This window comes from Pristiophorus japonicus, chromosome 3 (genome assembly GCF_044704955.1).
Source record: "Pristiophorus japonicus isolate sPriJap1 chromosome 3, sPriJap1.hap1, whole genome shotgun sequence".
In the NCBI taxonomy this organism is placed as follows: Eukaryota; Metazoa; Chordata; class Chondrichthyes; family Pristiophoridae; genus Pristiophorus; species Pristiophorus japonicus.
This window is the reverse complement of record NC_091979.1, coordinates 116,172,520-116,184,128: the sequence shown is the minus strand read 5'-3', so window position 1 is coordinate 116,184,128 and position 11,609 is coordinate 116,172,520. Positions and strand designations below refer to the sequence as shown.

The window sequence follows — 11,609 nt, the reverse complement described above, 5'->3', positions numbered from 1 at the left end:
GATATCCTTAGTCTAGAGTAAAAGTAATGTAAGTGGTTTGGGTTTCTATAATGTGTCTAGGTATGCTTTCTAGATCACTAGGTTTTTAGTTCAATTCGAGGTCATAGATTCAAAATCATTGGTAAAACATCTAGAGGGGAGATGAGAATTATTTTCACTTCGAGTTGTCAGGATCTGGTATACTCTACCGGAAAAGGTGGTGGAAGTTGATTCCATAACTAATTTTAAAAGCAAGTTGAACAGGTACTTGAGGATGAGGAGCCGACAGGGTTATGGACAAAAAGCAGGGATGTGAGACTAAGCACGGCTACTCTTTGAAAAAATCAGTACAGACACGATGGGCTGAATGGCCTCCTTCTGTGCTGTAAGTGTCTATGACTCTAAAGGAAAAGGCATTGCTGGATCTAGTTTTAGAAAATGAAATTGGAAAAGTAGATAATGCACAGGCAGGTAATCCAGAAAATAAGGACCATAACAGGTTCAATATAAAAATTGCAAAAGAAAGTGAATAGTTAAAGATAAAGATGCTTTATTTTAAAAAAAATCAATGCAATGGAAAGGGAACTAGCCCAGATAAATTCGGAAAGAAAAAACTGGCAGTTAAGACGAATAATGGAAAACATTCAAATACTTAAGAAGCTCGATACCATCCAGGTCAAAGCAGCCCGCTTGATCGACACCCCCTCCACCACCTTAAACAGTCACTCCCTCCACCACCGATGCAATGTGGCTACAGTGTGAACCATCTACAAGATGCACTGCAGCAACTTGACAAGGCTTCTTCGACAGCACCTCCGAAGCCTGTGACCTCTACCACCTAGAAGGACAAGGACAGCAGGCGCATGGGAACACCATCACCTTCAAGTCACACACCATCCTGACTTGGAAATAGATCGCCGTTCCTTCATTGTCGCTGGGTCAAAATCCTGGAACTCCCTACCTAACATGATTGTAGAAGTACCTTTATCACATGGACTGCAGGGTTCAAGAATGTGGCTGACCACCACCTTCTCAAGGACAATTGGGAATGGGCAGTAAATGCTGGGCTTGCCAGCGCATCCTATGAATGAATGAATAAATAAAACAGAAGGTTATTGGGGCTACAGAATAGCCCTACTCCCACTTTTTAAAAAGCAGCATATTGGATCCTATGTTTTAGAATAGAGGCATAAAATAAAAAAGCAAAGGTAATGTTAAACCTTATGTCCCTTTTTGAGGTGGTATATGCTGCTTTACTATTTTTAAGAAAGTGGTTACTGGTTTGGGGTGAGGGGGAGGAAAAAGAGAATGGGACTGGGGCCAAGCTGGTGCCAGCATCAGCCTACAATAGTTCTATGAAGCCAGGAGGAACACTCCTGCTTCTGCCTTTACATTAAGGAATTTAAATACTTGTTTTTTTGTTGGCGGCCTCCATTGGTGTCTTTGAGGATTCTGGTTCAGCCACAGAAGGAATCAAAAACTGAGTGAACCAGGCCCAGCACCTCACTGCTGACCAATTTCCCAGAGGGATCCTTAAACACGCATTAGGCCCCTTCCATATGCTAATGTGTGTTTCAGGCATTTGCCAGGGACTACTAATTTTTGTCCAAGCCAATATGGAATATTTTGTTCTATTTCTCAGTGGCCAATAAGTACATGTATTTCTGTTTGTCAGAAGAAATGTCAGTGGCATTACTCTGCAAAGTTCAGGTTGGTTGTATACAATGAATATGCACTGAACATCAGCTGGTTTTAAAGTTGTGTTTAATTGATATGTTGCCTGTTTAAACTCTTGATCCATCAGGCATTTCAGCAAAGGGATTACTCCTGATACATGTACGGTGTTGGCACATTTATATTCATGTGCATTAGTGCTTAATGTGACTTAATTTGTTCTGGCACAATAAATTGGCATGGAATGTTTGCCATTGAAATATGCATGTATGTGTTCAATATTGCCTGCAGATCTTAGATTAATTAAGCCTAACATAGTTATATAATTTACAAAAGTATTTGGTTCACAGGGACTCTATTGTTGAATTTTTAATTTTAATCCTATTTTCTTTGTCTTTATGTATTGCATGGATCTGCTGGCTTTTTAAAACAAAAAAGTCTGCAAGAGCAAGATTTCATGTTAGTAATAAAACGTCTTTGATTACTATGGTTGATTTAATGAACTAGCTTGAAAACTAACAGACTGGATAATGAGGCAACTGAAGGCTTTATTTTACAGTAAGAGACTGATATAATTTAAGACTTGTTTCTTACTTGATGGCACAGACCATCTATAAGATGATGTCAAGTTAGCTAGAAAGTCAGAGGCAGATGTATGACACGAAGGCAATGGAATGAACTGTTTACACCCTACCCTACATGGTGCTTTTTAATACTTTGTTCTCTTAGTCAGTCTTTGTCAGATTTGATGTCAGTCACTGTAGGGACCTTCAGACCTTAATGCTCATTTACTGGTAAAATGTACCAGCTCTTCTTCTACATTATGAAGATGGGCTGTCAAAAATTTGAAATGCCGTCTTTTGTTACTCACCTTGTGATGTTCAACATTGTTATGGTTTCGCCAATTATGGTTTACAGTGAAATAGTATGTTCACTGATCAAAGTCTTACATTTGTAGAAAGAGACGGATTCTGTAAATCTGTATTCATATGAACATTAAAAAGAAAATCCTAAGGAATTCACATCTGTGCAGTGAGGAATGATCATAAAGCCCCTAAAATGAGTATATTACTGTCATTATGCAGGATTTGAGCTCTAGCCAAAAATGGTAGTCATTATTTTCTTTCCTGTGTCAAAAGTTATTGACTGACGAGTCACAGCAAGACTGTTCCTTAATTAATGTAGATCTTAAAAAAAACTGTAGAGTAATTAGGAAAAAGTGAATAATGTATCATGTATGACCTTTTGAGCGTTAGTTTGCCACCTTAAAACATTAGACAGTGGAGTTGCTCTGTTGGATTATGCATTGCTTATATAAAATCATATAGTGCCTTTCATTGCTGTTTCAATCAGAATATTAACACTTGTGTAACAAAAAGATATTAAACTCCTACTTTTAAGGATCTGTGGACATATACTCCAAGGTCCCTCTGTTCCTCCACACCTCTCTGTATCCTCTCATTTATTGTGCATTCCCTTGCCTTGTTGCATCTCCCCAAATGCATTACCTCACACTTCTCTGGATTGAATTCCATTTTTCAATTCTCTGCCCACTGACCAGTCCATCGATATCTTCCTGCAGTCTAAAACTTTCCTCCTTATTGTCAACCACATGGCCAATTTTTGTATCATCTGCAAACTTCTTTATCATGCCCCCTACATTCAAGTCTAAATCATTAATATATACTACAAAAAGCAAGGGACTGAGCCCTGTGGAACCCCATTGGAAACAGCCTTCCAGTCGCAAAAACACCAGTCAACCGTTACCCTTTGCTTCCTGCCACTGATCCAATTTGCTACTCTCCCTTGGATCCCATGGGCATTTACTTTTTTGATCAGCCTGCCATGTGGGACCTTGTCAAAAGCCTTGCTAAAATCCATGTAGACGACATCAAACGCTCTACCCTCATCGACCCTTCTTGTTACCGACTCTCAAAATTCAATCAAGTTAGTCAGACACAACCTTCCCGTAACAAATCAATGCTGACTGTCCTTGATTAATCTGTGCCTTTCTAAATGAAGGTTTATACTGTCCCTCAATTAATTCCAATAATTAGCCCACCACCAAGGTTAAACTAACTATCTTGTAATTACTTGGTTTATCCCTTCCTCCCTTTTTAAACAATGGTACAACATTAGCAGTTCTTAAATCTTCTGGCACCACTCCTGAAGCCAGGGAGGATTGGAAAATGATGGTCAGAGCCTCTGCAATTTCCTCCTTTGCTTCTTTTAAGAGCCTAGGATATATTTCATCCGGTCCTGGCAATTTATCTACTTTCAAAGATGCTAAACTCCTTAATAATTCCCCTCTTACTATGTTTATCCCATCCAATATTTCACTCTCTTCCTCAACTTCAACTTCAACGTCGGCATCGTCCCTCTCTTTTGTGAAGACGGACGCAAAGTATTTCACCCCTACACTTTCTATACTCTTCTAGGCTTTCTGCAGTATTGAGCTCTTGATGTCTGATATAAACTTCCCTTTTTTGTCTTATCTTACCCTGTAAGCACCTTGTTATTCAGGGAGCTCTAAATTTGCGTGAATATGTTCACCCTGAATCCCTTGTATCTCCCTTTTGAATGTCTCTCACTGCTCTGACACTGATAGTAGTAACTGTTTCCAATCAACTTTTGCTAAATCGCAACCTAGTAAAATTGGCTTTCCCCCAATTTCGAACTGTTACTCCTATTTTATCTTTGTCCTTATCAATAACTATGCTAAAATTACCACGACCACAAAAATGCTCTCCCACTGATACTCCTTCCACCTGCCCAGCTTTATTCCCTACAACTAAATCCAGAACTTCCACCCCACTCTAGTTGGGCTTGCTACATACTGGCTAAAAAAGTTCTCCTGAATGCAATTTAGGAAATCTGTGCCCTCTATTCTTTTTACACTGATTGTATCCCAGTTAATATTAGGGTAATTGAAATCCCCCACTATTACTGCCCTATTGTTTTTGCACTTGTCAGAAATTTGCCGACAAATTTGCTGTTCTATCTCCCTCGGACTGTTTGGGCATCTATAGTACACTCCCAGCAGTGTGATTGCCCCATTTTTGTTATTTAGTTCAACACATATAGCCTCATTTGATGATCCTTCTAACATATCATCCCTTCTCACAGTTGTAATTGTTTCTTTAACCAATATTACCATCCCCTCCTTGTATTAACCCTCTCTCTATCTCGTCTGAAAACCTTGTAACCAGGAATGTTGAGCTGCCATTCCTGCCCTTCTTTCAGCCATGTCTCAGTAATAGCTATAATATCATACTCCCACATGTCTATCTGTGCCCTCAGCTCATATGCCTTATTTCCGAGACTCCTTGCATTAAAGTATATGCCATTTAGCATTGACAAACTACCTTGTTGTCTGCTCTACCTTCCAAACTCACTTAGTAATTTTCTGCCTTCCATTTCCAGTTTTGCACTTCTCCCTCCTAAATCTACTCTCCGGTTCCCATCCCCCGGCCCTGTTGAGGTGCAACCCATCCGGCTTGTACAGGTCCTACCTCCTGCAGAAATGGTCCCAATGCCTCAGGATTCGAAAGCCCTTCCTCCTGCACCATCTCTCCAGCCACGCATTCATCTGCTGTACCCTCTTATTTCTGTGCTCACTAGCACGTGGTACCAGGAGTAATCCAGAGATTATTATCTTTGAGGTCCTGCTTTTTAATCTCTTCCCAAAATCGCTAAAATCTGCCTGCAGGACCTCATCCCTCTTTCTACCCATGTCATTGGTACCGATATAGACCATGACCATCGCCACTGCCAACATTTCTGACTTATTCAGCAGGGAGGGACAAGGTAGGTGGATGGATTCTTGGGCACAAAGCTTATCCACTGAAGCTGTGGGTGATGACACCATTCCGCATCACCAACAACACAGCACAGGATAGTTACAACTGTGCACATATGGTGACCCGGCAAGTGGTGGAGAGGACCATTGGACTGCTTAAAGTGTGATTCTGATGCCTGGCTGTTATATAATATGCCCCTGAAAAAGCGGCAAATATCATAGTGGTCTTGTGTGCACTGTTCATTTTCAAAATGCAGTAAGAGCTTGCCCATAACTTGGCAGACGAGATGCCCATGGAACTGGATGATCCTGACCTACATAAATAATAGCCAAAAACACTATCAGCAGAGTGGGGAGGAATTGGTCCCAGCCAGAAAATAGTTCTCCCCTGCGTACTCTCGCTCCCTCCCTCAGTGGGATTGGGAACTGCTACAATGGGGTTGGAATTTTGGTTCTTTAGGGATGCCTCTAGAAATTTAATGTTCCATTAGCAAGGGGTTTGCATAGGCCCAAATAGTCCTTCAATAGTGCTCGATGTGACCTAAAATGTATTTCAGTAAGGGAGTGGGCTTGGCCTAAAAAGTGCTTGCGCACTAAGTGCGAGAGTGTTGGTTGCCAAAACTAGAGTAGTATAGGCAAACAGTGGCCTAGGTTATGAGGCTAGACTGGAAACCTAGGCTGACTCCTTCCTATATTTCTGAATTGGTATGTGGTTTTCTGGACATTGCATTGGTGTTGCTGTTATGAGAGATTGTGTGTGTATATAGGGAGTTAGATATGGCCCTTATGGCTAAAGGGATCAAGGAGTATGAAGAGAAAGCAGGAAGGGGGTACGGAGGTTGAATGATCAGCCATGATCTTATTGAATGGCGGTGCAGGCTCGAAGGGCCGAATGGGTTTCTATGTTTCGATATGAATACATTTATTATTCACTGCCACCTTGTGGATCTGCAGTGCAGCTGCATGCTGACACAAATACTGACTGGAAAGGTGCAGATTTAGTTCTAGTGCTGGGTTTAGAGCTAACGTTAAATGACATTTATCTATGTCAGTTTTTTGTTTGTCCTGGGACAGGGCCGAGGGCTGGTCTGGACTGTGACATTTGCACAGATCAATGGGTGATCAGGTCCCGCCCGGTCTCGCAGCCAGTCAGGGCAGGGAGCGATGGGTCTGTTCCAATGAGGAGATGGCAGTGGGGCCAATGGGGGGGGATGGGGCAGGGTCTCACCGGGCGTTGCTGCGGAGTTTAGAGGAGTACATGCTGGGAGCGATGGTTGGTGGGGAGGAGGAGAGAGAGAGAGAGGATGGGAAACATAGAAAACAGGTGCAGGAGTAGGCCATTCGGCACTTCGAGCCTGCAACACCATTCAATAAGATCATGGCTGATCATTCACCTCAGTACCCTTTCCTGCTTTCTCTCCATACCCCTTGATCTCTTAAGCCATAAGGGCCATATCTAACTCCCTCTTGAATATATCTAATGAACTGGCATCAACAACTCTCTCTGGTAGAGAATTCCACAGGTTAACAACTCTGAGTGAAGAAGTTTCTCGTTATTTCAGTTCTAAATGACTTAGCCCTTATCCTTAGACTGTGTCCCCTGGTTCTGGACTACCTCAACATCGGGAACATTCTTCCTGCATCTAACCTGTCCAGTTTTATATGTTTCTATGAGATCCCCTCTCATCCTTCTAAACTCCAGTGAATACAGGCCCAGTCGATCCGAGGTTTCCTCATATGTCAGTCCTGCCATCCTGGGAATCAGTCTGGTGAACCTTCGCTGCACTCCCTCAATAGCAAGAATATCCTTCCTCAGATTAGGAGACCAAAACTGAACACAATATTCCAGATGAGGCCTCACTAAGGCCCTATACAACTGCAGTAAGACCTCACTGCTCCATACTCAAATCCCCTAGCTATGAAGGCCAACATACCATTTGCCGCCTTCACCGCCTGCTGTACCTGTATGCCCACTCTACTAGTTACATCTTCAAAAAATTTGAAGATTTGTCAAGTCCTTTCGTAAATCCATGCTGACTTGGACTGATCCTATCACAGCTTTCCAAATGCGCTGCTGTTTCATCTTTAAGCATTGATTACAACATTTTCCCCACTACCAATGTCAGGCTAACCGGTCTATAATTACCTGTTTTCTCTCTCCCTCCTTTTTTAAAAAGTGGTGTTACATTAGCTACCCTCCAGTTCATAGGAACTGATCCAGAGTCCATAGACTGTTGGAAAATGATCACCAATGCATCCACCATTTCTCGGGCCGCCACCTTAAGTACTCTGGGATGCAGACTATCAGGCCCCGGGGATTTATCAGTCTTTAATCCCATCAATTTCCCAAACACAATTTCCTGCCTAATAAGGATTTCCTTCAGTTCCTCCTTCTCGCCAGACCCTCAGTCCCCTAGTATTTGTGGAAGGTTATTTATGTCTTCCTTCGTGAAGACAACCAAAGTATTTGTTCAATTGGTCTGCCATTTCTTTGTTTCCCATTATAAATTCACCTGATTCTGACTGCAAGGGACCGATGTTTGTCTTCACTAATCTTTTTCTCTTCACATATCAATAGAAGCTTTTGCAGTCAGTTTTTATGTTCCCAGCAAGCTTCCTCTCATACTCTATTTTCCTCCTCCTAATTAAACCCTTTGTCCTCCTCTGCTGGATTCTAAATTTCTCCCAGTCCTCAGGTTTGCTGCTTTTTTTGGCCAATTTATATGCCTCTTGGATTTAACACTATCCCTAATTTCCCTTGTGAGTCATGGTTGAGCCATCTTCCTCGTTTTATTTTTACTCCAGACAGGGATGTACAATTGTTGAAGTTCATCCATGTGATCTTTAAATGTCTGCCATTGCCTATCCACCGTCAACCCTTTAAATATCATTCGCCAGTCTATTCTAGCCAATTCACATCTCATACCATCGAAGTTACCTGTCCTTAAGTTCAGGACCCTAGTCTCTGAATTATCTATGTCACTCTCCATCTGAATAAAGAATTCTACCATATTATGGTTACTCTTCCCCAAGGGGCCTCGCACAACAAGATTGCTAATTAGTCCTTTCATCACCCAGTCTAGGATGGCCAGCGCTCTAGTTGGTTCCTTGACATATTGGTCTAGAAAACCATCCCTAATACACTCCAGGAAATCCTCCTCCACTGTATTGCTACCAGTTTGGTAAACCCAATCTATATGTAGATTAAAGTCGCCCATGACAACTGCTGTACCTTTATTGCACGCATCCCTAATTTCTTGTTTGATGCTATCCCCAACCTCACTACTACTGTTTGATGGTCTGTACACATCTCCCACTAGCGTTTTCTGCCCTTTGGTATTCCACAGCTCCACCCATGCAGATTCCACATCATCCAAACTAATGTCCTTCCTTACGATTGCATTAATTTCCTCTTTCACCAGCAACACTACCCCACCTCTTTTTCCGTTCTGTTTATCCTTCCTAAATGTTGAATACCCCTGGATGTTGAGTTCCCAGCCGTGGTCACCCTGGAGCCATGTCTCCGTGATGCCAATTACATCATATCCGTTAACTGCTGTCTGCGCAGTTAATTCGTCGACCTTATTCCGAATACTCCTCGCATTGAGGCACAGAGCCTTCAGGCTTGTCTTTTTAACACACATTGCCCCTTTAGAATTTTTCTATAATGTGTCCCTTTTTGTTTTCTGCCTTCAGTTTCTCTGCCCTCCACTTTTACTATTCTGCTTTCTAACTTTTGCTTCTGCCTCCATTTTATTTCCCTCTGTCTCCCTGCATAGGTTCCCATCCCCCTGCCATGTTAGTTTAACTCCTCCCCAACAGCACTATCAAACACTCCCCCTAGGACATTGGTTCCGATCCTGCCCAGGCGCAGACTGTCTGGTTTGTTCTGGTCCCACCTCCCGCAGAATCAGTTCCAATGTCCCAGGAATTTGAATCCCTCCCCCTGGCACCACTCCTCAAGCCACGTATTCATCGGAGCTATCCTGCGATTCCTGCTCTGACTAGCACGTGGCACTGGTAGCAATCCTGAGATTACTACCTTTGAGGTCCTACTTTTTAATTTAGCTCCTAGTTCCCTAGATTCGTCCATCGGACCGCATCCCGTTTTTTTACCTATATCATTGGTACCTATATGCACCACGACAATTGGCTGTTCACCCTCCCTTTTCAGAATGTCCTGCACCCGCTCCGAGACATCCTTGACCCTTGCACCAGTGAGGCAACATACCATCCTGAAGTCTCGGTTGCGACTGCAGAAATATCTATCTATTCCCCTTACAATCGAATCCCCTATCATTCTAGCTCTCCCACTCTTTTTCCTGCCCTCCTGTGCAGCAGAGCCACCCATGGTGCCATGGACTTGGCTGCTGCTGCCACCGTCCTCCCCTGATGAGTCATCCCCCTCAACAGTATCCAAAGTGGTGTATCTGTTTTGCAGGGGGATGACCGCAGGGGACCCCTGCACTACCTTCCTTGCATTGCTCTTCCTGTTGGTCACCCGTTTACTATTTGGCTGTGTACCCTTTTCCTGCGGTGATACCAACTCGCTAAACGTGCTATTCACGTCATTCTCAGCATCGTGCATGCTCCAGAGTGAATCCGCAGCTCCAGTGCTGCAATGCGGTCCGTCAGGAGCTGGAGGTGGATACACTTCCCGCACCCGTAGTCGTCAGAGACACCGGAAGCGTCCCTGACTTCCCACATAGTACAGGAGGAGCATAACACGTGTCCAAGCTCTCCTGCCATGACTTAACCCTTAGATTAACTTAATTTGGCAATAACAATGCTAAAGGTTGCTTACTGATATAGAAAAGAAAAAGAAAAACAACTTGCCAATCACTTAGCCCCTTGGCTCTGATGTCACCTTTCGATTTCCTCCTTCTTTTTTGCCGCCTTTCCCTGCTGCAGCTGCACAAGCACGCCTCTCGCCGAACTCGTCATACTGGGCCTTTTTAGAGGCCTCCCCACGCTGCCTCACTGAGTGTGGGGGAAAAAAAGAGAGAGAGAGTGTGTGAGGTGGTGCGGGGGTGGGAGGGAGAGGGAAAGAGAAAGAGGGGCGGGGGAGAAAGAGAGAGAGAGAGGGGCGGGGGAGAGAGAGAGAGAGAGAGAGAGAGTGTGTGTGGGGCGGAGGGAGGAGAGAGAGAGTGTGTGGGGCGGGGGGGGGGAGAGAGAGAGAGTGTGTGGGGCGGGGAGAGAGAGAGAGTGAGTATGTGGGGCGGGGGGGGGGAAGAGAGAGTGTGTGGGGCGGGGGGAGAGAGAGAGAGTGTGTGGGGCGGGGGGAGAGAGAGTGAGTATGTGGGGCGGGGGGGGGGGGGAAGAGAGTGTGTGGGGCGGGGGGGGGGAAGAGAGAGAGTGTGTGGGACGGGGGGGAAGAGAGTGTGTGGGGCGGGGGGGAGAGAGAGTGTGTGTGGGACGGGGGGAAGAGAGAGTGTGTGGGGCGGGGGGGAGAGAGAGTGTGTGGGGCGGGGGAAGAGAGAGTGTGTGGGGCGGGGGGGAGAGAGAGAGTGTGTGGGGCGGGGGAGAGAGAGAGTGTGTGGGGCGGGGGGAGAGAGAGAGTGTGTGGGGCGGGGGGGAGAGAGAGAGAGTTTTGGGGCGGGGGGGGAGAGAGAGTGTGTGGGGCGGGGGGGGGAGAGAGAGTGTGTGGGCGGGGGGGGGGAAGAGAGAGTGTGTGGGGCGGGGGGGGGGGAGAGAGAGTGTGTGGGGCGGGGGGGGGAAGAGAGAGTGTGTGGGGCGGGGGGGGGGAGAGAGAGTGTGTGGGGCGGGAGGGGGGAAGAGAGTGAGTGGGGCGGGGAGGGGGAGAGAGAGAGTGTGGGGGCGGGGGGGGAGAGAGAGTGTGTGGGGCGGGGAGGGGGGAGAGAGAGAGTGTTGGGGCGGGAGGGGGGAGAGAGAGAGTGTGTGGGGCGGGGAGGGGGAGAGAGAGTGTGTGGGGCGGGGAGGGGGGAGAGAGAGTGTGTGGGGCGGGGAGGGGGAGAGAGAGTGTGTGGGGCGGGGAGGGGGGAGAGAGAGTGTGTGGGGCGGGGGGGGGAGAGAGAGTGTGTGGGGCGGGGGGGGAGGGGGAGAGAGAGTGTGTGGGGCGGGGAGGAGAGAGAGTGTGTGGGGCGGGGAGGGGGAGAGAGAGTGTGTGGGGCGGGGGGGAGAGAGAGAGTGTGTGGGG

At 45.7% G+C, this 11,609-nt stretch overlaps 1 protein-coding gene across 1 annotated transcript in view; it reads left to right on the top strand.

The window, feature by feature from the left end:
- The first annotated feature begins 374 nt into the window (after positions 1-374).
- LOC139254319 (transcription factor Sp3-like) overlaps positions 375-11,609 on the top strand; it is a 62,740-nt gene continuing 51,505 nt past the window's right edge. The window contains exon 1 of the mRNA XM_070873661.1: positions 375-450. Coding sequence (XP_070729762.1) covers positions 375-450 — 76 coding nt within the window. The remainder of the gene's footprint in view (positions 451-11,609) is intronic.